The 27,566-nt window shown below is 37.5% G+C and overlaps 1 protein-coding gene, 1 non-coding gene and 1 pseudogene across 4 annotated transcripts in view; 2 read left to right on the forward strand and 1 right to left on the reverse strand.

The window, feature by feature from the left end:
• Positions 1 to 23,566, forward strand: part of PIK3C3 (phosphatidylinositol 3-kinase catalytic subunit type 3) — a 167,027-nt gene extending 143,461 nt beyond the window's left edge. For all 3 annotated transcript variants that reach the window (XM_006056957.4, XM_044934742.2, XM_044934741.2), the window contains 4 exons: positions 5,127 to 5,295; positions 12,625 to 12,715; positions 17,086 to 17,211; positions 22,765 to 23,566. In XM_006056957.4, coding sequence (XP_006057019.1) covers positions 5,127 to 5,295; positions 12,625 to 12,715; positions 17,086 to 17,211; positions 22,765 to 22,779 — 401 coding nt within the window. In that variant the 3' untranslated portion in view covers positions 22,780 to 23,566. The remainder of the gene's footprint in view (positions 1 to 5,126; positions 5,296 to 12,624; positions 12,716 to 17,085; positions 17,212 to 22,764) is intronic.
• Positions 7,534 to 7,605, reverse strand: TRNAW-CCA. Its single transcript has one exon. It is a non-coding gene; the product is annotated as a tRNA-Trp (tRNA).
• Positions 23,567 to 25,894: 2,328 nt separating the features above from the next.
• Positions 25,895 to 27,046, forward strand: LOC102404295 (annotated as a pseudogene).
• The last annotated feature ends 520 nt before the right edge of the window (positions 27,047 to 27,566 follow it).

Consider the following 27,566-nt stretch of genomic DNA (forward strand, 5'->3'; position numbering starts at 1 on the left):
TGTTAGTTCTAGCAGGTCTTCAGAGTCTTGATAGAACTGATCAGCTTCAGCTGCTTCGGCATCAGTAGTAGAAGCATAGACATGGATTACTGTGATGTCAAATGGCTTGCCTCGGAAACGAACAGAGATCATTCTGTCATTTTTGAGGCTGTACCCAGGTGCTGCATTTCAGACTTTTTCGTTGACTAAGAGGGCTACTCTTTCTTCTATGGGATTCTTGCCCACAGTAGTAGATATGGTCATCTGAATTAAACTCCCCCATTCCCATCCATTTTAGTTTGCTGATTCCTACAATATTAGTGTTTATTCTTACCATCACTGCTTGACCATGTCCAGTTTCCCTTGATTCATGGACTATTTCTGATTCCTGTACAATACTCTTCTTTGCAGCATTAGGTTTTACTTTCATCACCAGACACATCCACAGCTGAGTGTCATATCTGCTTTGGTCCAGCAACTTCATTCCTTCCAGAACTATTGGTAATTCTCCTCTGCTCACCTTCTGACCTGGGAGACTCATCTTGTGGTGTCATTTTTTTTTTTTTTTTTTTTTTTTTTTTTGGCCTTTTATACAGTTCGTGAGTTTCTCATGGCAAGTATACGGGGGCAGTTTGCCATTCCCTCCTCCAGAGAATCATATTTTGTCAGAACTGCTTCATAACCTCCATTTACTCAGGATGCTGTAATATAGTTTTCAAGGTACTCTCCCTCTGTTGTATTAGCCTGCAACAATTAAAGTAGTCTTGCTGTTTGATACCAACTCAGTCAAAAACACTGAAATCACAGGATGGTATTAAGTCATAAGGTATCAGCCAGGTGATTTAGACTCTGCCTTCCTTAAGTCCAATATAGATCCTCACAGAAAAGAAGACACAAGATATGACAACTTTTATAAGGACTCGTGGGTTTCTTGAAGAAGAAATGTTTCTATCAATACCTTTTTTTAAAAGTTGTCTAAGCTCTAAATGTGAAATTAAGATGTCACTGGTTAAATAAATGCAAAATAGCCACATTGTATGCCCCTGTGTGCTAGATATTACCTGGGTTTCAGGATTATAGTAAAAATGAATGAAACAAGGTTCTTGATTGTAAGACTCTTAATGGTTCATTAAAAGTTTAGTGTTGTTGAGAAGGCTGAGTGAACAAATAACTTCAGTATACACCTCAGCCTAAAGCGTTTTGATAGAAATAGCTAAGGTAGGAGCTCACCAAATGCATGCTGATTTAGACAGACCAGTGTGACTAATAGAAAACATTTTGCTAACCTGTAACTGCCTTTGGTTTTTGGGGTGGGGAGACAAAACCACTTTTGGTTGTCTACAGGCTTCTTGCTAGCTTGCTATCTATTTCTAGTTAGAATTCCTTCTCATCTCACCTTCACCATTTTTCATTTACTATAGTAGGAACACTCATTTAAAAAATTCTTATGAGACTCTTGGGAAGGAAGAAATTTTTCTCTGCCCTCCTAGTTTCTTCTGGTTGGTTTAAGAACTAAAATAACATGGGATTATTGACAGAGTTACAGAAGAAAAACTAAAGTTTACTAATGTATATATGGGAGAGATCCAGAAAAAATGTGAATAACTCATCAAAATGACTGAAGTCTTCACCCTAAATTCCATCCTCAGCTAAAGACAAAAGAGGATGTTGGAGATAGTGGTTTGAGATCTCAAAGGGGAGGAAAACAATTGACATGCAGGTAGAAAAGCAAATGTTTGGTAAATAAATATTTGCTGATGCCACACAGAGACAATGAATGGGACATAAAGAAGAATTTTTAACAAGCAAACTTCACCAGGTACCTCCCTGTCTAGGCACATAATTCATACTGTGATTAATCTATGGTGAATAGGTCCCTTCCTGGAACAGATCCTCTAACTAACATTTTTTTAGGCAGCTTTGGGGAAGGTCAAAGTTTCTTCCTTTTGAGATTTGATTGTTTTCAGCTCAAAAATAATCTTTATGCCAAAAAGGTATTTTAGAGTGGAAAGTTGTGCCTCCCCTGTAAGACTTTAACCAGCCCTCTGATTTTAACATAATATTTTAAGCCTGGTATATCTTAAAAAAAAAAAAGTAATGAGATAATTTTGATAAATGGAAAAACTGATTTCCAGTGCAATAGTTACATTAATGATAGCACAAGGAAACCAGATTTGCCACCCCAAAATGTTTCTGGCATTTCAAGCTTAAAACAGTCTATTCAAGCCCCTGGAAGCACATTTGACCTTACCCCTAACTCCCTGAAAAGTTTAGATACAGTACCTATGCCAAGGATAGACCATTCAGCAGAAATATCTGCAAAAAATACAGTTAGGTGTGATAGGTGAAACTCTCGGAGATTTAGAGTCCACTCTGTGTCCTGTTGTCTCTGCTGCTGCTGCTGCTGCTAAGTCACTTCAGTCGTGTCCGACTCTGTGTGACCCCATAGATGGCAGCCCACCAGGCTTCCCCGTCCCTGGGATTCTCCAAGCAAGAATACTGGAGTGGGATGCCATGTCCTTCTCCAATGCATGAAAGTGAAGAGTGAAAGTGAAGTCGCTCAGTCGTGTCTGACTCTTAGCGACCCTATAGACTGCAGCCCACCGGGCTCCTCCATCCATGGGATTTTCCAGGCAAGAGTACCGGAGTGGGTTGCCATTGCCTTCTCCATGTCTCTGCAAGGCCTACCAAACATTTGTTTTCCTAACATTTGCTTTTCCATTTCCATGCCTTCCTCACATCTGAAGTGTCAACCCTTCCCCAACACCCTCCTTGGTCTTTAGCTGAAGATGGTATTTATGGTAAAGGTTTCATCCATTTTGGGGAGTTACTTGGTTTTTCTGGATCTCTTTCATGTATGTACATGTGTATGTGTGTGTGCACATGTGCTCAGTGATGTCTGACTCTTTGTGACTCCATGAACTATAGCCCACCAGGCTCCTCTCTCCACGATATTTTCCAAGCAAGGATACTGCAGCAGTATTTTGTACCCCAGGACAAAATACTTCCTAACCCAGGGATTGAACCCACATCTCTTGTGTCTCCTGCATTGGCAGGCAAATTCTTTACATTGCGCCACTTGGGAAGCCCCTTTGGTTTGGTTTTCTCCTCTTAATATGTCTCATATCAATACAAGTCTTAGACCAGCCAGAGAACCTAGGAAAATAGAAGATAATTTCTTCTTCCTGCTCAGTTACTACTTTTTCTATAGCCATGGTATGATAATGTTTAAATCTCTGGTTAGTTGTCACTATGAGCATTCATTTTTAAGCTGTTGTTTCTCTTTGTATATGAATTCCATGTCCCATATTTAGTATAGGTTCTGTCAATTCCAAATAATATGCAATATAGTTTTCTTTACTGTTGTGGGAAAATAGTGCTAGTATGTATCTTGAATTTCACTTAAATTTAATATGCCTAAAATTTGAACTTTTTTATTACCTTTTGTTGGCAGTTTTGAAGTTCTTTCTCACTTTCAGAGTTTAATGTATTGTTTAGTTTAAGGTATTTTTAAACTATTATTTGTTTATTAGTAGTAGTATTTACTATTAAACTGATAAACTAGAATAATGTTATATTTTAGTTTAATTTATTATTTAGCTTTTCTTTGTAAGAAAGATGCCTGAAAGTATTGCAGAAAATAAGATTGCTTATCTCTTTAATATTTAATTAACATATTGATATTTATTTTTGAACAGAATTCAGTATTTAAAGTTTAGAGTGATGACTGTGTACTGAGTACTGTGTTAAGTATTAGCTATATTATCTCTTTTCATTCTGCCAGGAGATAATTATCAGTATTAACCTGTTTTGTAGGCTAGAAGGTAAGGCTTAGAAAGGTTACGTAAGCAACTTTATCAGGGTCACGTACATGATCAAGGGCAATATGAAGTGTTTTACTAAAGGGTCTTTATACTCCTGACTCGGAGGCCTGCCAGGGGATCACTGTTTCCTGAGAGTTTGTTACCACAACTGGAGTCAGTTCTGTGCCCATCTTTGTTTCCAACAGTGATCTAATGACAGTGTATAAAGTTCACAGATAACAGTGACAATGCTCAGAGAAAGGCATAGACAGAAGGGTAAGCTTAACATTTTAGCTGGATAGAATCACTATCTAAAATACTTTTCGAGATGGCTGAAGTGTGTGAAAATTCAATACATGCATCTCAAGGAGAGTTTTTGGCTTGTGCCATTGAAGGAAAGAAATCTAACCTTTCCAAATGCATGATGGAAGAAAGGTTTTCACATAAAACAGGTCAGAATGCATTATAGGATAAATAAAAGTGGGCACGTTGCACTAGGGAAGTTTTTCGTTGGCTTTTTAAATGAATCAGTGTCTTCATTCAACATTGAGTGCTTACTATATGCTAGAAACTATTCTGAGGTTGGGAAAACAGGCCTAAATTCCTGCCTTAGTGGTACTTAGATTGTAGAATCCGAGGGGTTACTTTTAGTTTTTTAATGTGCCTAATTAGACCTACTTGTAAATTAAAGATGGTTTATGAATTCAGTGGTGAATCATTATCCAAAGTGAATCATCAGTGGCATTCTTAAATATCTGACCTATGAGTTTAGATGACTGCTCAAGGGTTTCTCTTCATGGGCACTATAGTGTGTTCAGCCCTTGGCAGAGATGAATACTATGCTTGGTTTCCTAGTCTGCAGCTAGTAAGTGACCCAGTTAATTGTAAATGGTTTAAATAAAGCTAACAATATAATTTGAAATTTGGGAGATGTTTTTGAAGGTCGGGAGAATAGTGATAAGTTAAAGAGAAGCATTTATCTCAAGAATACTTAAAGAAATGATCCTCCTTTGGCATAAGAAATTTGCTACAGTATACTAATTTCTACTAATACTTTTGACAGTTGTCTAAGCTTTAGCCATTTTTGATTCTGGAGATCTAAAAGTAAGATTTTTAATTTTAAAATATTACCCTGGGATTTTAAGTATAGTTTTATCTGAAGGAATGTGAGCTTCAAGGAGCTAAAATATGCTCTGAAGGCTACTCCTAAGTCTGAAGTTACAGTATCAAACAATTTAATGGACTTCATCTTGAACTAGTATTCTTTATGAAGAGACACTGCTTTACCAATTGTGAAATACATATAAGATTCTGGAAACAAATGAGTTTCTTATCAACATCCAGGCAAACTCTTCCACATAGACTTTGGATATATTTTGGGTCGAGATCCAAAGCCTCTTCCTCCTCCTATGAAGCTGAATAAAGAAATGGTGGAAGGAATGGGAGGCACACAGAGCGAACAGTACCAAGAGTTCCGAAAACAGTGTTACACAGCTTTTCTCCACCTTCGAAGGTAAGTTGATTTGCTTGATGTAGAGAATTTTGGTAAATTCATTTCACAAATCAAGAAAAATATTTGTTTAAATGTATTCCCTGGTGGTTCTGTGGTAAAGAATCCTCCTGCCAATGCAGGAGATGTGGGTTCAGTCCCCTGGGCTGGGAAGAACCTCTGGAGAATGAAGTATTCTTGCCTGGGAAATCTCATGGATAGAGGAGCCTGGAGAGCTATAGTCCATGGGGTCGCAGAAGAGTTGGACATGACTTAGAGACTAAAACAATAACAATACATTTTTTTAGCATCATTCTTTTTCAGAATGACACAGGCAACAGTATTTGTTAATGTATATTTGATGACTGTTTTGATAAGTAGTCTAATTTCAAAGGAAAAAGACAGTTTCTTGCTTTCTCACTAATTATCTGACTGCTAAGTCCCAACAAATCCCAGGGAGGTTGACATTACACAAGAATGAACCATTTAGCTAACTTGGAATGATTAGTTAGATAATTTTTATTCTTTAACACCTTTATCAGCCTTAGTTTTGGTTGTTCTTGAGGAGCATTGTGAGGTTTGTTAAACAACTGAGTAAATGTTGCAAATGGTTTTGTCTGTCTTTAGTACCACATCAGTCATTCTTCTTTTAAAAAAAGCTATTAATTTTTTTCTCTATCCTTTTTTTCCCAAGGCCACTATATCTCTGCTTCCTTCATCCAAATTTACTTAGGACTGAACATAAATTAAAAGTCATGTTTTTTAAATTCAGGACTTGGCTCTGATGATTAGTCAAAAATGATGGATCATTTGACCCTAACTCCATTTTTAACCTAACTAATGCAAAATGAATATTCTTAGTCCACCAGAAAAATCCCAGCTTGAGAGACCACCTGTATTCTCTTCCAGGTGAATATATAACCAGTAGAAATGAGTTGTCTATGCATGTAGGCGCTATCTTTTCTGTCTTTGTAACTTCAGTTTATGGACACTCAGAATATGTGTGTTGAATAAAAACCTTCAATATTTGTATGAAAATTCCTGCTTCATATCTTGAGTGAAGCCATGTTCCCAGGTGATATTGATGCTACTGGTCCCAGGTGAATGGCTGTCCTGTATTAAAGTTTCATCTTTGCAGCGGCTCACTACTTCACTGTTAACTCAGGCTCCACTGCTGTCACAGATCTTAATGTACATTTTACAGACAGCCACGTTATTATCCTTTGGGTGGTAGAGTGGCTCAGTTTTACTTTGTAGAAATGCTGAAAGAATAATGAGAAGATCAGTGCCTGATGTGCAGAAGCACTTTCAGAGATGAAAGTTCCACTTTAACACCTGGAATTTTTAATATAAAATAGTCACAGCTAGATGAAAGTTTGGTGATCTCAGTGAGGAGACAGACAAGATAATATGAAATGATAACTAGAGAAATGTCAAAGGTATTCTCCCTTATTGAAAGCAGAAAGAAAACATCAAGCTTTATAAACTATCATTGATAATGGATTAGTAGCAATTCAGCAAAATGAGAAAATAGAGGCAGATTGTGCAGAGCCAAAGTTAACTTTCTCACTACTAAGAAAAATCATGAAGACTAATCTCCCTCACTTTATGTTAAGTCTTCATGAACATAGTTTTAATATTTTATTTTCAGGAATTTCACTGTTAAAATTAGCTGGGCCTTAATATTTTTGTCAACATTTATTTCTTAATGTATTTTAGAATATGCTTCTGTTAGTAAAAATTTCCCTTAGGACATAAGAATTAGCCAGAAAGCCAAAAGTTTGTTTACAGGTAAGAATATTTGACACACTTATTATTAGGGTGTTAACCTTGTTCTTGTTCTTTTCATGGTTTTTGTTGATTGCTAATCAATAAGAAATCATTGAATACATTGTGGACCACATAAACCAAGCAATCTCATTTGAACTAAGTTATGAATGGTTATAGTTACACAGACGCCAGAACACATTTTATGGAGTGATTTTCATGTAACAGAATGCATTGTTATACCAATAATGAATTGGAAATTTTATTTTTTGAATACTCTTATGGCAGCAGTAGTAATGCTCAAACATTGTAAAAGTTAAGTATTGAAGGAAAACATAAACTTCTCTTAATCCATGTTTATGCCAAACACTATGCTGGACATCAGTGATACAAAGAGAGCCTAAAGGTGAAGTCGCTGAGTCGTGTCCAACTCTTTGCGACCCCGTGGACTGTAGCCTACCAGGCTTCTACCCGGCTTCTCCGTCCATGGGGATCTTCCCGACCCAGGGATCGAACCCGGGTCTCCTGCATTGGAGGCAGATGCTTTAACCTCTGAGCCACCAGGGAAGCCCAAGAGAGCCTAAACTTTTCAGTAAAAATACTGAAGTTAGGAATGCATTTTGCTGTATCAAGCAAAGTTCTCACACTGTCTTAGAAGATGTCTTAAGTCACCAAAGAGTGAATCTGTGGATCACACTACTTTTCATTGTTAACTTCATTTTTATTTTTCCCTCCTGAAACTAGTACACTTATTAAAGAAATATTTATATAGAATTCTACTCTGATATTCACTGCATGCAAAATGGATAAATTGTAGGGGAAGCAGACCTCTGAAATGCTATAAGAACCTCACTTGATGTAGTTAATGATTTTTATTCTTAGTATTGAAGATTTTTACTGAAAAATCTAGAGCATCTTTGTATAGTCAGTGAGTAACTTGATGATTGGTGCGTATGTTTTCCTTGAACACTGTGCTTAACCTACTCCTTTATCAAAATCTTATTTATATCATATCCATCTTTACATCTTTGTCTAGACTTGGTTTTGCACTTTTCTCAATCTCATTTTTTAGCCTTAACCTTATATTTTCTTTTGATAATGGTTTTAATTAAAGATTTTTAGTAACCTTTAATCTGTTTTTATGGATAGAACTTGAATAACTAATGTTTAATTTCTGTTTGGTGTCACTGGTTCTGTTTTAAATAGAAAATGTAGGTTAATGGCAACAGATGTAAAAGATTAATACAGTTGAAATGTAGTGACAAATAATCTGCAAAATAATTGGATATTTAAGCTTCTTAGAAAATATTCCACTTTGTATTTATTTAAATTGTTTCCCTTTGCCATAATAATAGAAGCATGGGTGGTTTCATTTATGTATATATGTGTGTGTTCGGTCCTGTCCGACTCTTTGCAATCCCATGACTGTAGCCCACCAGGCTCCTCTGTCCATGGAATTTTCTAGGCAAGAATACTGGAGTGGCTTGCCATTTCCTACTCCAGGGGTTTTTCCTGACCCAGGGATTGAACACACGTCTCTTGTGTCTCCTGTACTGGTAGGCAGATTCTTTACCACTGAGCACCTGGGAAGCCTAGTTACATTTATACCAACAGATAATCCAGAAACATTAATATGTGCCTTTTACAAAAGGAACACATATTGGGCTATATTAAAGGCAAACATTTTAACATAGATCCTAGCTGTGCATGAGAATCACTGGGGATCTTTGTTGGGGAGGGGAGACCAAAACAGTTGCAGCCCATCAGTTCAGTCAGCCTGGGATTTGCCCAGGCATTGGTATTTTTAAAGAAACTTCCCAGGTGAAAATTTAATGGGCAGCCAGGTTGGAGAACCACTGAAATATCCTTTTCAGAACTGAGCCTTGCATTCCTCATCTTGAGTTACCCTGTAGTAGATTTCTGAGATTCCCCTATGGGAAGACTGGGAAAAATCCTATATAGTCAACAAAGCAGAGCATGAATTATTAAGGATGCACTGAAAGAGTACCATTGTTTTCATAACCTAATGCGTAGCAGTTTGTTGTATCCTACTGACACCACAGTCCTTACAGCCTTCTCCATGGACCCTCTTCTGTATCCCTTTCCTACAAACCACAGAGCTTAAAGAAGTTCTGGTGCCTTGCAGTCCTTACAGCCTTCTCCATAGACCCTCTGCTGTATCCGTTTCCTACAAACTGCAGAGCTTAAAGAAGGTCTTGGTGCCTTCCTGCTCTGAAATGCCGTTTCTAAACCTTTCTTTCCTGGCTTTCTTACAAAAGCATAGACGCACACCATGAAACCAGATAAATTACCTGCTGCTGACCATCAACTGCCTATTTCCCTGTCATTCTCCTCCACTGAAAACTTTCATTCTTGTCTTCTTCAGGCCTGCTGCTGTGACTTCAACATCTTCATGAATGGTCCAGCTGTGACCTGGCCTCACAGGGCCTGGTCCTCATGTAAAGCCAGCCTTGGCCACTCCTTCTCATTAAGAGTCAAGTTAGCCCTTCAAAGTCTTGATCCAGTGCTTTTCACTGTCTGAGCAGCACACCATCTGTCCTTCCAGCTCTTTTCATTCCTCCATGTCTTCAACGTCAGTCTCATTACCCTACCACTGTATATAATACACCTTAATCCTCACTTTCCTCCTTCCCCCATTGAATTTTACAGCCTCAAACTGTAATTAATCCCTCTTAACTGCCACAGCTAGGTGAGTGCCACTGTTAATGGCTTCCATTAATAGTGGGGAGAAGACCAGGATATTGCTAACATTGTACTGCTCCCCTATTTCTTTCTTTTTTCTTTTTTTTTAAATTTTATTTTATTTTTAAACTTTACATAATTGTATTAGTTTTGCCAAATATCAAAATGAATCCGCCACAGATATACATGTGTTCCCCATCCTGAACCCTCCTCCCTCCTCCCTCCCCATTCCATCCCTCTGGGTCGTCCCAGTGCACCAGCCCCAAGCATCCAGTATCGTGCATCAAACCTGGACTGGCAACTCATTTCATACATGATATTTTACATGTTTCAATGCCATTCTCCCAAATCTTCCCACCCTCTCCCTCTCCCACAGAGTCCATAAGACTGTTCTATACATCAGTGTCTCTTTTGCTGTCTCGTACACAGGGTTATTGTTACCATCTTTCTAAATTCCATATATATGGGTTAGTATACTGTATTGGTGTTTTTCTTTCTGGCTTACTTCACTCTGTATAATAGGTTCCAGTTTCATCCACCTCATTAGAACTGATTCAAATGTATTCTTTTTAATGGCTGAGTAGTACTCCATTGTGTATATGTACCACTGCTTTCTTATCCATTCATCTGCTGATGGACATCTAGGTTGCTTCCATGTCCTGGCTATTATAAACAGTGCTGCAATGAACACTGGGGTACACGTGTCTCTTTCCCTTCTGGTTTCCTCAGTGTGTATGCCCAGCAGTGGGATTGCTGGATCATAAGGCAGTTCTATTTCCAGTTTTTTAAGGAATCTCCACACTGTTCTCCATAGTGGCTGTACTAGTTTGCATTCCCACCAACAGTGTAAGAGGGTTCCCTTTTCTCCGCACCCTCTCCAACATTTATTACTTGTAGACTTTTGGATCGCAGCCATTCTGACTGGTGTGAAATGGTACCTCATGGTGGTTTTGATTTGCATTTCTCTGATAATGAGTGATGTTGAGCATCTTTTCATGTGTTTGTTAGCCATCTGTATGTCTTCTTTGGAGAAATGTCTATTTAGTTCTTTGGCCCATTTTCTGATTGGGTCATTTATTTTTCTGGAGTTGAGCTGTAGGAGTTGCTTGTATATTCTCAAGATTAGTTGTTTGTCAGTTGCTTCATTTGCTATTATCTTCTCCCATTCTGAAGGCTGTCTTTTCACCTTGCTAATAGTTTCCTTTGATGTGCAGAAGCTTTTAAGGTTAATTAGGTCCCATTTGTTTATTTTTGCTTTTATTTCCAATATTCTGGGAGGTGGGTCATAGAGGATCCTGCTGTGATGTATGTCAGAGAGTGTTTTGCCTATGTTCTCCTCTAGGAGTTTTCTCCGTCTCAGTACATCTATTTTTAAAAGTTCTCACTGTCTCCACTTACTTGCCTCCTTTCTTCCTCAGCCTTCTCCAGTAAGTCTTCCAGTCCCGCTCTGCTATTGAAACTAATTTTATCAAAATAAACAGTTACCTATAGCAAATCCAGTGGCCACTTTTGCTTCCTTGAAGCTTTGACACAGTTGACCATGACTTTGTTCCTAAAAATCTTTTGCCCATGACTTCGTTCCTAAAAATCTTTCTTTGTTCCTATATATATATGTGTATATATATATAGGCTTCCAGGTGGCTCTTATGGTAAAGAATCTAACTGCAGTGTGGGAGACCCAGGTTCGGTTCCTGGGCCAGGAAGATCCCCTGGAGAAGGAACTGGCAACCCACTTCAGTAATCTTGCCTGGAAAATCCCATGGACAGAGGAACTTGGTGGACAATGTGGTCGCAAAGAGTTGGACATGACTGAGTGACTAAGCAAAGCACAGCATATGTATAGTTTAGTCGCTAAGTAGTGTTCAACTCTTTGTGACTCCATGGTTTCAGTTTAGGGGGAACAGATCCAGAACTTTTTACCAAGACCAGCTAAAAACCTTCGTTGTCTAAAACTAAATTTTTTACTCACATCCATCCCCAAAGTCAGATCTGGGCCTCCTTCTATCACTGCAATGCTGCATTACCACTCAGGGTGTAACTGTCCAAGAGGAGAGTGTTCTGAGCAGGAGGTGGCCTGTGCCCAGTGGACACTTACTGACACCTTTCCCCACATGGCTCCACCTCTAGTAATGAACATTTGAAATAGTAACATACTTTCTCTTTGTTTAGAGGAAGATGAAAAGTTTGAACATTGATAAGGATAAACATTCCTACAGGGGTCCACATACTCCAAAGGTGAAATGATTTAGGTATCTTGTATATTTTTAGTGTAGAAGAGTATGAGCTATTTTCTCCTCCATTTAGGATGCTTATAACCAGACCAGTCACTGTATTTTCTAAGATGGTGGGATTAGTATCCCTGGAGGATACTTATGACTCATGAATGGAGTCACACTATTTCCTTTCACTCAGTACCCATGACACACCAAGGTAGTCTTAAGATAGCAGATGGAGTCACATTACCCCTTCACTCATTACGCATGACACACTGAGGTAGTCTTATTGAGCAAAGACAGATCTTCATTCCTTAGTAAAATGTAATTAATGGTATAAAGCAGATTCCCCCTTAGATCTCTTCTGAAAAGAATATACTTAATTTAAAATGAAAAAAATGTCATTATTAGATGGTTACTCCAAAGGTGTGTTCCCTATTGGGAGACCTAGAAGTGGTATTATATCAAGGCCCTAGAATAAGATACGTTTTCAAGTCTTGCTTTTCATTGAGACAACTGGTGAATAAGCATACATTCTATTTTCCATAAGAGTAATAGTAATCATTATAAAAATCTAAGTATTACTACTTGTAGCAGTGCTCTTAATATGAGAAAGAATGGCAAAATTCTAACACATTGCTGTTTATTTTTATTTCCCATTCTCCTTTAGGTATTCTAATCTTATTTTGAATTTGTTTTCCTTGATGGTGGATGCAAACATTCCAGATATTGCTCTTGAACCAGATAAAACTGTGAAAAAGGTAATTTTCATATACCCTCAGATATCATAGTCTACTTTTCATACTTAAGAAGTATAAGGGTTTTAACAACCCATTTCCCCTTGTCCCGACCCTTAGACTCTTAAGTAATGTAAATTAAGAAAGAGACCTTGTGTATATTTCTTTTTCACATTTTAGAATACGACAGCCTCTCAAGCCCTCTGCAACTAGTTTTATCCCCTTCCCTGTTTATGCCCACAGTCACATGAGTAGCTCACTATATCAAGACAGGAAGCTTACTATCACCACCCTTACTCTTTGTCCTAAAAAGTTTAGCTTCTCTTTAATATTCCTACTAAGATACCTGCTTCCTGGTACTCCCAGACCAAGCATGCCAAGAATCAGAAACAAAATATTATAATAGTATATAGAAGAAAACAGTTGTTCTTTATCTTTCCCATTCATACCCTTGGTTACAGGGGTTTCTTACTGTGTTAGGAGAGTAGAGACCTGCTTTTAACTTAACCTGCAAAGAGAAGCATTAAAGAAAGCTTTCACATAGATGAGCAGTTATTCAGAACTATCTTACCCTGAGATGCAGTGAGAGATGGGAGAAAGGAGTAATAAATTTGAAGATTTTTTTTTTTTATTCAAATTAATTTCTGGCTCCGATTCACTGAAAGTGAAAGTCACTCAGTCGTGTCCAACTCTTTGTGACCCCATGGACTGTAGCGTCCTTGGAATTCTCCAGGCCAGAATACTGGAGTGGGTAGCCTTTCCCTTCTCCAGGGGATCTTCTCAACCCAGGGATTGAACCCGGTCTCTTACATACCAGACAGATTCTTTACCAGAGCCATTGAGGGGGGTGTATATAACACATTTTATTTATCCAAAGATAACATAAAATGATCTTAAATAGCAGGGGGCTTATTAATAATGAGCTTCAAAGATAGTATAGCTTTTTAACTTATAGAAGTATAAAACTACTAAAATTGTAAGATGGAATTTTTCTGGTGGTTGTAAATAATATTTCTCACCAAAAGCCCTAAGTTCTGATGTAATTGACTCAACATTATTAGAAACATACCGCTGTGGGTTGAACATTGTCTTGGTCCATTTGGGCTGCTACATATATCAATATAACAAAATACCAGACACTAGGTAGCTTGTAAACAACAGAAATTTATTTCTTATGCTTCTGGAAGCTCTAAATACTAGTCCAGAGTGCCAGAATGGTCAAGTTAAAGCCCCTTTGGGGTCAAAGGGTACTTCTTAGGGTGGAAAGTGCCGGGAAGCTCTTTGGTGTCTCTTTATAAGAGCACTAATCATTCATGAGGGCTCCACCCTCATAATCTAAGTACCTTTCAAAAGGTCCACTTACTGATGCCATCACATTGGGCATTAGTATTTCAATATGGATTTGGAAGGTACAAGAATATTTACATAATTTCAAACATGAATGAACCTATTCTCTTTTACTTAATTTTATGAGTCTTTGGCAGTGAGAGGGATTTTAATGTAAATCTTATTGTTTAACATTTAAGAAAATTATGCTCTTTTTAGGATTTCATTTATTATTTTCTAGGAAGCACTATTTCAAAACTCCCCACCCTGGCCAAACTAGGAAATGGACTACTTATCACACTAGGTTTTGATGTGGGTAATTTTTTTCAACCTAAGCTCATTCATCAAGAAACATAAGTAGTTGACGAAAATTTCAAAATGGATGACTGCACCAGATTTCAAATGTTGTTGCTTTTGTGTGCCTATGTGTGTGTGGCTGTTTTTAGGATCTGTTGTTGCTGTTTATTTTAAACCCATTTAGCTCTGTCATATGTTCACTCTTGCCTGACTTCACTTATGTTCAGAACTCATTTATGAAAGTTCTAATGGTAGTTGTCAAATGGAGTCTTTTTGTTTCTTCTTCCAGTATGTAGTTTTTGTTCTTATTAGATCTTTTATTTCAACTTTTCATTTTAGAAAATCTTGATTATATTGTTTAAACTTTTGTTACCAGGTATCTTTATGGCATTTCTTCAAAATATTTAATCATAGCAAAGTTCAACAATATTTTCCTTTTTTCCATAGCATATTTTAGTACATATATATCATTTCTTTTTAATTTTTTGAAATTGACTACTCATTTTATTGTGCTTCATAGATAACTGCATTCCTTACAGATTTTGAAGGTTGTAGTAACTCTGTGTTGAGCAAGTCTGTTGGTGCCATTTTTCCAACATTCACTCACTTCGTGTCGCATTTTGGTAATACTCAACGATATTTCAAACAAAGGGTATTTTATCTACTTTTGAAAGACAGTGCAGAGGCTAAGATTTACAAGTTTGCATCCTTTTGCTTGATAAGTAATATGTTTTATCTGGGTTTCCAGTTTGCGAAGAGTTCAAGGGTGCTGCTCTGTGAAGTGTTGATAAATGTTCAACTACTGGCTATCTAAAAAGTACTGTCTCTAAGTTTATTTTAATTTGCATTAATATAAGAGACGTGTAGCACAAAATTTACAAAAATATAATAAAGTGTTCTATAGTCTTTCTCTTTTAAAAAAAAAACACTGCAGATTGATTCAAGTGCAGCCTTAGCTAACGAGGTGTAAAAGGACAGAGTTTGGAGCTGATAGAGATAACCAGGAGTCAGAGGAGACATTGTAGAAGGGTGGAAGGCACAGAGGTAAAAGGACAGGGGTAGAATAACAAGCAGCCTAATACAACTCAGTATGTATGATAACAAATCACCCATTTTTATGCAGTTAATCTTCTTGATATTTGGCAAAACTAATACAATTATGTAAAGTTTAAAAATAAAATAAAATTTAAAAAAAATAAAAAAAAAGAATGTCTTCATATTTGGTGAATAACATTTTCTTTATATACTAAATACATATCTTCTGTTTGTAATTTAAGCACTTATATAAGTACGCAGGCTTTGGCAAATTGGGTTAAAGGTTTTTATTTTGATTTTCCTGCCCTGTAGTGTTTTTGATGTCCTTAAAAAAATAGTTCTTAAAATTCTCAGACATGACCCCCCTAGGTAGGAATCAAGGAATACAATGGAATAAATTCTTTAACTGGGATCCAGAAATGAGAGAGTTGATTGAAGGTGTACTTTTAGATCTCCCTCCACCGAATTGTGCTTCAGTTGTTCCACCTACCTCTCTTTTACCTCCTCTCTCCTGAGCCTGCAGGGCTGTCGGATCACCCGGTATACTTGCAGTGCAGTGAAGGGAAAAGAGCACTGAGCGGGCCATGGGTGGTGGTGGTGGTGGTTCTGTCTCCCAGTCGTGTCCGCCTCTTTGTGACCCCGTGGACTGTAGCGCGCCAGGCCTCCCTGTCTCACACCATCTCCCGAAGTTTGCCCAAGTTCATGTTCATTGCATCGGTGATGGGTTGTAGTACTGTCTGCCTTTTCTTCTTCCTGATTTTGTAGTAGTTCAACTCCATACTTAAAAGGAAATACTAAACATGGACCACTTTTTATCCACTTGGAAATCCCATTTTCTTCTAGCCTGTCTTTTCAGAAGTTTATATGGATCATTTATAAGAGGAGAAGGGAGTAAGTACAGTGGTTACTGAGATCGTCTGGAAGCGTGAGCCACTTATCATCAGTTAAAGGTCCCTGGGTTGGCTTTCTAAATTCTCTGTCTCAGATTCTGTGTCTTAGAGATTGAGATACTATCTACCTCGGAGCCATCGGAGAGTAGAATGAAATACTGCATGTAAGGTGCTTTGCACAGTGTTAGCATGAAGTAGTCAAGCATGGCAACCTGCTCCAGTATTCTCACCTAGAGAATTCCATGGACAGAAGAGCCTGGTGGGCTATAGTCCATGGGGTCGCAGAGTCAGATACAACTGAGCTCTAACACACAATCATTTGGTAACATTTGCTTGTGTGTTTTAGGGAACTATTCTGATATATATCTCTACTAATCTTTCTAGTTCTTATTGCTATTCAGAATCAACTGTATGTTTTAATATGAAATAATGAAAAAGTCCTCAGTCTTTAGAAATTATAGGTCATACTGAAGTAGTTCTTTGCAGAAGTATAAGGAACTCCTATAGGAAAGGGGACATCTTAGAAGATCTAGTTTATAGTTTACTTTTTGTCTGTTTTTAAATTTGCAGGGCTGAACAGAATTATTTTCTGTTCACTTTGTTAATACTTTTCTGAAAAAAAAAAAAAATTTTACAACCAACCAAGATGGGGTGATATAAAGAGCATATAGCAAAAAGTAAAGTTACACATTCAGGAGAATAGTTTTCAGAACTCCTTATAGGTTATGAACCATTTCTTTGCTGTAAAAAGAGGTCATTGTAATAATATCTGTATCTGTCTGTTCTTGTCTCTTCAAAATGTTATGTTTTTCTTTATTCAAAAGCTAATAGACTGTGACCTTGTAGGTTCAGGATAAATTTCGTTTAGACCTGTCTGACGAAGAGGCAGTGCATTACATGCAAAGTCTGATTGATGAAAGTGTCCATGCTCTCTTTGCTGCAGTGGTGGAGCAGATTCACAAGTTTGCCCAGGTAAGTTCTCTGATGGCAGTGTGTTCATCTCAGCGTCTCCATGTTCTCCTGTAGAATTCTCTCAGAACTGTGCCTTTCTCTGCAAATGACACATCTTCTCTGATTTTTTTTGTCAAGCCTTCTTGACATCTCACCAGCCTTCCAACGTGAATGTGTTTGATGCACTAATAACTCTTAAAACATTCCGCTGAAATATTCTTAGTAACTAAATTGTGGAGCGTCAGCATAGGTATATCTGTATATTGTAGTCAGTGGTACCTATAAACTTTTCTTGAGAATGATCTTGGGCCTGGTGGAGGCCTTGACAAGTGAGACTTGGACACTTGTTGGGTTTGGTAAATGGTGAAGTGCTAGGAAAAGAAGTTAGAAGCTGAGAAAAGTGATGGTGTATGTAGCACACACAGAAGGGTCTATCTGTAGACTTACTGGTTAGCAGACTCTTCTACAGTTGTTTGAGGGAAGACTTTTTTACACTAGCCTTGATGATAAACCTCAGATTTAAAACCTATTTTAATTTTGAATTTCATAATGAAGATGATGATGTAAGTGGTTAGCGAAAAGAAAAATGAGGGCGCTTTCCTCTCCCACATCCTCCTGTGAACTCCTTCCTGACTTTACACATTCAGTTAATGATAATTTTACTAATACTGCAAGCTCAAAGCTTATCTGTTTTAAACTTCTCCCTCACCCAGCATACAGGATGTCACTAAGCCTTGTGAGTTTCCTTAACTGTTTTTTAATTATCATTTTCTGTCATTTTCCCACTATTGACATTTTGACCTAGTTTTTCATTTTCTGATACTTTGGGTAACTAAAATCCTTCATAACTGCTTTTAGTATTTTTTTTCTCTCAGCATTCTTATCTTTATTCTGCTAAATAGTCCAATCAGATATATCTTCACAAAATACAGCTTTATCCTTTTTTTTTATCATTTAAATATGAAAAGTGTTTCCCCGTTGCCTACAAGTGATGTCCAGTCTCTAGCAATTCAGGGCCTTCCAGATCGTTGTGTTCTAAGCTTCTTTCTAAGCTATTCCCCAAATACTCTCTTTTTCTCAATATTTTTGTTCTCTTCCATTTCTCTGGCTACTTAGCTCTTTTCTTCAGCCCAGAATATCTGTCTCCTTAATAATGAATCTCCTGTAATGCCTGCTTGCTAAAATCCAACCTGTCCTTCCAAGATCTATTAACACCACTCTGATTCATCTTCCTCTGAATATTAATAGTACTTTGTACTTTTAATATGAGTTGTACTTACATTTTGTTTTCTATTATAAATATTTGAATCACCTTATAACTCCTAAATTGCAAGCTTCTTGAAGACTGGGATATGTATCAGTGACCCTTTTTTCCTATAAATGTTAGCTGATATTCTTTCACTCTTGTGACAAAAAATGTTTCTTGTCTCTGAACACCAGTCTGAGTCGTATTTTTTTATAAGTGCCAACTCAAGGTTTGCTGTACCCACCATTAATCGTCATCACTTCTCAAGAGAGTAAACTGTGACTCAGAGGGTAAGTTAAGTGACTTGTCAAAGTCACCAAGCTAGTTAGTGGCAGAGCTGGATCAACATACAGCACAGCAGAATATTTTAGAACTGTAGAAAAAGTCCAGAAAGGTATAATGACTTAGCCAACTTTATGTGTCTAATGAGGGGCAGAATCAAGGCTTGAACCCAGATCTTCTGACCCCCATATCCAACCAGTGACAAGCTAGATTAATTTCTAGCTTATCAAGCTTAAGTCTTCTTTATCAGAATCTGATATACTTTTTTTATTTTTATTTAGGTATAGTTGATTTACAGTGTTATAAATGTTTCAGGTGTACAACATAGTGATTCACAAGAATCCCAAGTGCTTAGTCTCAGGAAGTTAACTTGAAAATGCTCATACTTGTCTTTCAAGTTTCTTTAAATATGTCATCTGTGAGGGCTTCCCGGGTGGCTCCGTGGTAAAGAATCTGCCTCCCAATGCAAGAGACATGGGTTGGATCCCTGATCTGAGGCAATCCCACATCGTGCGGAGCAACTACGCCCATGCACCATAACTACTGAGCTTGTGCTCTAGAGCCTGGGAGCCGTCTAACTACTGAAGCCCCCTGACCGAGAGCCCGTGCTGCACAAGGGGAGCCACCACAGTGAGAAACCCGAACACCGCAGCTAGAGGGTAGCCCCCCCACCCCCCACAGCTGGAGAAAAGTCCGTGCCGCGACGAAGACCCACACAGCCAAAAAATAAATTAATCATAAAGATTTTTTTTTAGTGTCACCTGTGTTCGTACTATTATACAACAAACAATATCAATATGAGTAACATTAAGACATTAATTTTAATTGGAATTTGCTCAGGTATTGAAAGGTACCAGAGACACTAAACAAGGTCTTAGTGAAAGTGAAGTCGCTCAGTCATGTCCGACTCTTTGCGACCCCGTGGACTGTAGCCTACCAGGCTCCTCTGACCATGGGATTCTCCAGGCAAGAATACCGGAGTAGGTTGCCATTTCCTTCTCCAGGGGATCTTCCAGACCCAGGGATCGAACCCAGGGATTGAACCCGGGTCTCCTGCATTGGAGGCAGATGCTTTAACCTCTGAGCCACCAGGGAAGTCCAAACAAGGTCTTAACTTCACCTAAGTCTTTTCAGATTATAAAAGTATATACATGCATAGTTGTTTCTTAACTAATCTCTGAGGGAGTATATTTTCCTTCGAAATTCACATTCTTACATATGCATTTGCTAAGTATTGATCCTAGTAAATCACATGCACACTCAAGTTTTGATGATCAACAAGTGTTTCTTTGTCACTCAGCATTTATTATAAGGATGCATTTCGCTAATTGATTTTATGTTAATTTTAGTGCATTCCTAGTAATCATTATGGATTATAGAACCAATTTTTTATAAAATGGAGGTAGACATGTTAACAGAAGTTCTTCCTGCATTAAAGAAATATTCTTAAAAACGACTGAAAAATTGCCAGATACAGGTGCTATGCTGACATGCCAAAAGGCTTATTTTATTCCATCATGCCATTTGCTAGGAAGGGTTGAGATTAAACACTGCAATATTTGTTGCCTAGCAACACCCACCTACTAGTGGTGGAAATTTTCCACTGAAAACCACTTTTATTTGGGTCATTGTCTTTGAAATTGCATCATCAGAGCTCTTTTTCCCTTCAAAATCATCTTATAGGGCTTTCTAGTCTTGTCTGGGCAAAAAGGTGGAGACCACTTAGTTTGCGTCACTTCATGCTCTAAAACTATGCCTTTTAATGAAAATCTCTCATATTGCAAGCCTATTTTTTTCTAGTTTCTGCTTTTTCCTGTCTGTCTCTCTTCATTGATTGATGGTAAAAGTCTGGAGAAAGGGGTGGGGGGTGATTTCCATTAATCTTAATACATATTTAATTGGATGAATATAGATTCAGGTTAGAGATATATTTTTGGCACACTAAATGTAAAAATTTATGAACAGATTGGAAATTTTAGGTGAGTTCCAGCTCAGCATACTAAGAGCACATCCCACTGCCATCCATCTGGCAAGAACCCTTCCTTAGCCCCTTTGGTATTTGAGGAGGAAGAGCACAGGGCCCAGCAGAAGGTCACAGGAATGTGCAGCCCCAGTGCACCTTTGATGAAGAGAAAAACACACATCATGAAAAGAGGAAAGAGTATGTTTATTATGCCAACATTTCCCCCATATCTAACAGATGTGTCAGGGACTCCCTCCGAAGTAATTCAGGTCCTACATTCCTCCCATAACATGACATCCTACCATGCTGAATATGATTCCAGTATTGAAGGTTCTTTGGGGTTTTTTGTGGTACAACATGGCCTCTAAATATAAGCCATCTGCCCCATCTGCTATTCAAACAAAGAATTAGTTTTTTTGCCTCAGTCCTGAGGGGAAAGCTTCCTATTTTGCTTTTATTCATTTTATTTATATTCCGTTTACCTTTATGTACGGACCTTAGTACTTAAACCCTGTGTAGAATGTTTCCACTGTAACTGCTGTACTCTCTCATCTAGTTTGAGAAGGCACAGATGCAAAGGATGCCCAGAGGAGAAGAGATCAGAACATTATTTCTGATTTTACATTATATGGACCTTATTTTACCATTAGGAATAAAGAACAGAAATATAAAATATTCCATTGATCAAAACATAAAGTTTCCAAGGAGCAAGTGTCTTTTAATTTTGTGGCTACAATCACCGTCCGCATTGATTTTGAAGCCCAGGAAAATGAAATCAGCCACCATTTTCAACATTTTCCACATCTATTTGCCACGAAGTGATAAAACCAGATGCAATGGTCTTCATTTTTTGAATGTTGGGTTTTAAGCCAGTTTTTTCACTCTTTCACCTTCATCAAGAGGCTCTTTAGTTATCTACATATCTGAGGTTATTGATATTTCTCCTGGCAGTCTTAATTCCAGCTTGTGCTTCATCCAGCCCGGCATTTCACATGATGTACTCTGCACAGAAGTTAAATAAGAAGGGTGACAATATACGGACTTGATGTACTCCTTTCCCACTTTGGAATCAGTCTGTTGTTCCATGTCCAGTTCTAACTGTTGCTTCTTGACCTCCACACAGGTTTCTCAGGAGGCAAGTCAGGTGGTCTGTTGTTCCCATCTCTTTAAGAATTTTCCACAGTTTGTTGTGATCCACACAGTCAAAGACTTTAGTGCAGTCAATGAAGCAGAAGTAGATGTTTTCCTGGAATTCTCTTGTTTTTTCTATGAATCAGTGGATGTTGACAATTTGAGCTCTAGTTCCTCTGTCTTTTCTAAATCCAGTTTGTACATTTGGAAATTCTTGGTTCATGTACTGTTGAAGCCTAGCTGGAAGGATTTTGAGGATTACCTTGTTAGCATGTCAAATGAGCGTGATTGTGCAGTAGTTTGAACATTCTTTGGCATTGTCCTTCTTGGGGATTGAAATGAAAACTGACCTTTTCCAGTCCTATGACCATTGCTGAGTTTTCCAAGTTTGCTAGCATATTGAGTGCAGCCCTTTAACAGCATCATCTTTGTTAATGAATTAATGTTACATAAATGGCCCCACACATCTTTGTTAATGTCTCCAAAAAAATTCTTTACTGGATCTTTGTTATTCTTTCAGCACTGCTTCCTTTTATTTTTTTCCAAACCATTTCTGTACTCTGTATTGTACATTGGCTTCACAATGTGTGGAATAAATTAATAATTTTCACAGTCTCTAAAAATGTTGCACCAAGAACTAAGCATATTACTCAGAATATTAATCATCTGTCACTACAGAATTCAGTGGAATTTTTGCCTTCCTAGTTCTAGATTTGTCTTCTATTTAATAATGAAGTCATCTTGAGCTTACAGTTAGCAAACATTCCTTCCCCAAAATATTTGCTCATATAAACTAGAATTACCTGAAGTTTATGTTGTTGTTCTTTGTCTTTTTCTATTAAAGGATCACATGTTTGTCTTATTCTAATTTTTTTGGCTATAAACTGTTGTTTCTCTTCTTTGTGAACAGAGAAGCTAATTTTCTTTTTGTTGTTGTTTTTAATTTTTGCAGTACTGGAGAAAATGAAACTGGGTTTGGCCCATCAAGATGATTGTCACTGTAAGAAAACAACTTTAAAAGCAACATGTGTGTAATGAAGACTTAAGACTGTCGACAAGGAAGAGAACATTTAGTCCTGAAGACACCATATGCCCTAAGTGTTTCACAGCACCTGAGTTCTGTTCCTTGGATGTCATTGCTTAAATGCAGTCTTGAATGGTTGGTTTGAAGTATTGTATATAATTATTTTCAAATGTACACATTGTTAATAAGCTAAGAAGTAAGAATCTTGTTCCAGAACCATGTACATATTATGTGAGTTCTCAAGGAATTTTATGTTGAAATAGTAAAACATTTTAGTCTTCAACTTTGAAAGCCCACTGTTTTCTTCGTCTCTTCACATCAGCAGAGCATTGTATGAGTTTGGGCTTCTCAGTTGTGCTTGTTTGCTTTGTCTCTCAGTCCCTTGTTCCCTTTCTCTGTTGTTCCTCTTCCGCCCTAGATTTTTTTTTTTTTTTGGCCCAGTCTATAATACTTCAAGTTTTACATGTTATGGCCTATTCTTTTATACTTTGAGAATTATATATATTTCAAATAAGACAACCATTTTTTCTTACTTACAAATACTGGAAATTTTGTTTTGTAGTTCACATTTTACCTAGGTTGTACATATATAAAGCAGGTTATAAAAATGTAACTATCTGAATACTTGGCCAAAAGGTAATATGGCAGCAGTTTTTCATATTGAACCTAAGATATTTTTACATGTAAGCATAAATTGTCTTTGTGCAATAAATTTTTTTATGAAAACTTAGTTTTCAAGAGCTTTTAAAAGTAACTCTCCTAGACCTGTTGATATAATCTACCCTTTCTGATTAAAGCAAAATAATTTGTAGTGTTTGAAGACTGGAAGTCCTACTAGTCCATCTAGCTTTTTTACCTAATGGAACTTTAGCAAAAAGGAACAAACACAAATGAGAAGAGCAGAGCAGTGATAATCTTGGCAAATTGTTGTAAACAATATCTCTTTCAATGCTGAATAAATATTTAATATCAAATGATAGAAAAAGATTTAAGAAGGTTATATTAAGGCACAGTTTCAGAAATGTCATTATAATGTTACCAAATTCATATCTGTGAGTTTGCTGCATTAGAGTGGGGTTACCAGCTGGAAAGCAAGTGTATAATTAAGAGAATCTTAGAGGCATATGGAATTTGACTTTTATAAAACATACATGCAGATTAGAAAAATGGTAAAGATGAAAATGCCTCTGAATATTATCTTAGAGAATAATGCCTAATCTAATGGGTAAGCTCCATCCTCTCTCTTACTTTTTCTTCGCTTCATATATTTTCATCATTTTTTGTTGCCCAGAAGTTTGTAACCAATCTGCATTCTTATTCTAGTCCTGTTGCTATTGGTACCTCCTTCAAAAGTTTCCTCAAAATGACACTGCTAAAAGTGACCGCTCCAACTTTCTGAACTCTTTTAATTCTTTATTTGTAGCTTTTTAATTGGCACTCAGTACAGTAAGGCATTTTTATTGTAGTTGCATCTCCTGTTACAGAGGTTGGCAAACGTTTTCTGTAAACGGCCAAAACAATAAATATCTTCAGCTTTGAAAAGCATGATCTTGGTCATAACTGATACTCTGTTGTATGAGTAAAACAATCACAGACAACATGTAACTAAATGTTATGGCCAGATTTGACCCTCAGGCCATAATTTGCTGACCTCTGTTTGAATTAACTGTAGGTCAAACTGTATCATCTTAATCATCTTTATAAACTCCATAACATTTTGCATAGATAGTAATATGGATATTTATGTTACATGCTCTATAAATGTTTTTGAACTACTATGCTATTGTATAGTGGCAAACATAATAATAAGGTGGGTTGATTATATGAGTGAGCTTGTATTCTGTGCAAAGTTTATAGGGATTATGAGAGAGAGAGCTTTATAGGAAGGAAGACAGGTATTGACTAAGGAAGGATAGTGGCTTTGGTTTTGTAGAATGTATTTTGGCTGTGGATGGTGAGCCTGTATCACAAAGAAAAATGATTCATCAGTTTCCATTTCTACTGCTCAAGCAACCTCTGTGCTCTTACTATTTCCCCCAAATACCATTTTTTTAAATCATGTAGTCTGTATTTTCCTTTATTATCATTGCCAGATTTTTGGCAAGTTTACAGTGTTTCAAGCACATTGCTTTCTTTGAATTTGAAGAAAGTGTTTGTGAGGACACGTGCCTTAATTTAGAAGTAGGAGTATACTCTTGTATTCAGAATGAGATTTCTGAATTGGGGAGAGAAAATGTGGATGGCAGCCACTGTGAGTAGGGCTATCAGAAAGAAGTAAACTGTGGTTCACATCCCTAAATAAGGGGTTCATATAATCTGATTTTCTTTACTCTCCATAGGGTTAGGTATTCCCTACCTCATTTGTTTATTATAAAGTTTTCAGGTGAGTATTTATTATAATCACAGTCAACATAATTTATGAGAACTTACTATTACACATCAGGATTATACTAATTGCTTCATATGCCTTATAGATCACTATTCTGTATAACAGTCCTGAGGTAGAATTCCTTCCCCATTTTATAGAACTTTAAGACAAGTGAATCACCTGCCCAAGGTAAGGCTGCAAAGTGAGAGCAGAGTTAGGGTCTGAAGTTGAGTTACTCGTGATCACAGTCTCAACGGTCAAACCTCCGGGCCTTCACTTCTCGCAGAGACGGTGGTGATAGTACTGACCCCTGACTCACATGCACGCACTCTGCCTGTGAGTGTATGTGGTCCATTAGACTTGAGTCCCCACAAACAAAGCCTATTCCTTATTTTTCTTTTTTTGAACAGAATTACCAAAGATACAGGCACTAGTCAATTGATTAAATTTTTAAGAAACTGAGTCATGTCATCGTGCCACAGATTCATACTTGCCTTGAAATAGGAAATCTGTCAATCCTAAAGGAAATCAGTCCTGAATATTCTATGGAAGGACTGATACTGAAGCTGAAGCTTTGGCCACTTGATAGGAAGAACTGACTCATTGGAAAAGACCTTGATGCTGGGAAAGACTGAAGGCAGAAGGAGAAGGCGACAACAGAGGATGAGATGGTTGGATGACATCACCGACTCGATGGACATGAGTTTGAGCAAGCTCTGGGAGTTGGTGATGGACAGGGAAGCCTGGTGTGCTGCAGTCCACAGGGTCGCAGAGTCGGACATGACTGAGCGACTGAACTGAAATAAGAAATGTCAGTCAGTAAAAATATGCAGACAAAATAAATCTTAACATGCAATTGTTAACCTACAATCACAATGTCCTTTCTATTTTTGCACATAGACCTAACATTACAGTTTATTTTTTTGTAAAGAATTGCCTTTCTGGCAGTGATGAGCTCCCCATGAGAACATGCCTCTGGCAAAGGATCTCTATCTCTGTCCAGAAGAGAAGAAGAAAGACAAGAAAAAGTGCCTGGTGCAGAATCCTAATTGCTATTTCATGGATGTGAAATGTCCAGGATGCTATAAAATCACCGCAGTCTTTAGCCATGTACAAACACAGTAGTTTTGTGTCCTGGCTGCTCTGCTGTCCTCTGCCAGCCTACAAGAGGAAAAGCAAGGTGTACAGAAGGATGCTCCTTGAGGCAGAAGCAGCACTAAAAGTATCCTGTATCAAGATGAATGTGAAGCCATCCCAGTAAACACATTTTGGATACAAAAAAGAATTGAGACTCTTGGGATTTTTTGTGTGTGAGGGGAAGGCAGGTAAATTTCAAAAACAACATGAATTTTCTATAATTAAATATGGAAAATATACCAGATTTCTGAAATGAGTAATTTGATACGTTAACACTTCACCATAAAGAATGCATACCACCTGGATGGGATCCTGGCACAGCTAAAACTGAAAGAAATTCATATAAAGTGTGAACTAGTTAAAAAAAAATAGTCTCAAAAGTATAAGGCAGTTACTTTATAGAAAATCCCATAGTTTGAGTTTGTTTAATTTTCCTCAAGTTGTGTTATTTTTGGTTGGAACACTTCAAAAAAATACATACTGTGTACTTTTCGTGACCTTATCAGAAAACACATGATATGAATTTGTTCTATGGCTGGTCATGGTAGCTTTCATCATTTGGTAAGAATACATTTTCCAGCTTTTTTCAAACTCCAGTTCAATCGCTCATTGCTGTCTGACTGTTTGTAACCCCATGGACTGCAGCACACCAGGCTTCCCTGTCCATCACCAACTCGCAGAGCTTGCTCAAACTCATGTCCATTGAGTTGGTGATGCATTCCAACCATCTCAACCTCTGGTCCCCTTCCTCCTCCTGTCATCAGTCTTTCCCTCCATCAGAGTCTTTTCCAATGAGTCAGTTCACATTAAGTGACCAAAGTATTGGAGTTTCAGCTTCAGCATCAGTCCTTCCAGTGAATGTTCAGGACTGATTTCCTTTAGGATTGACTGTTTGGATCTCATTGCTGTCCAAGGGACTCTCAAGAGTCTTCTCCAACAATCACAGTTCAAAAGCATCACTTCTTCAGTGCTCAGCTTTCTTTATGGTCTAACATTCACATCCATACATGACTACTAGAAAAACTACAAACTCTGAAGTTAATTTGTATTTGAAACTTACAAATTAGTGAGCAATTTATAAGTATTTTATAGGGAGACACCTTGAAACCATGTTAATATCTTGTTCTTTTACACACTTTTACCTATTGGTTTTAGCTTTTCTTGCCTGAATCAAGTATTACTATGGTGAAAGGCAAATGATTTTTTTTATAATTCCATTATTCTT

Source organism: Bubalus bubalis, chromosome 22 (assembly GCF_019923935.1).
Source record: "Bubalus bubalis isolate 160015118507 breed Murrah chromosome 22, NDDB_SH_1, whole genome shotgun sequence".
Classification (NCBI taxonomy): Eukaryota; Metazoa; Chordata; class Mammalia; order Artiodactyla; family Bovidae; genus Bubalus; species Bubalus bubalis.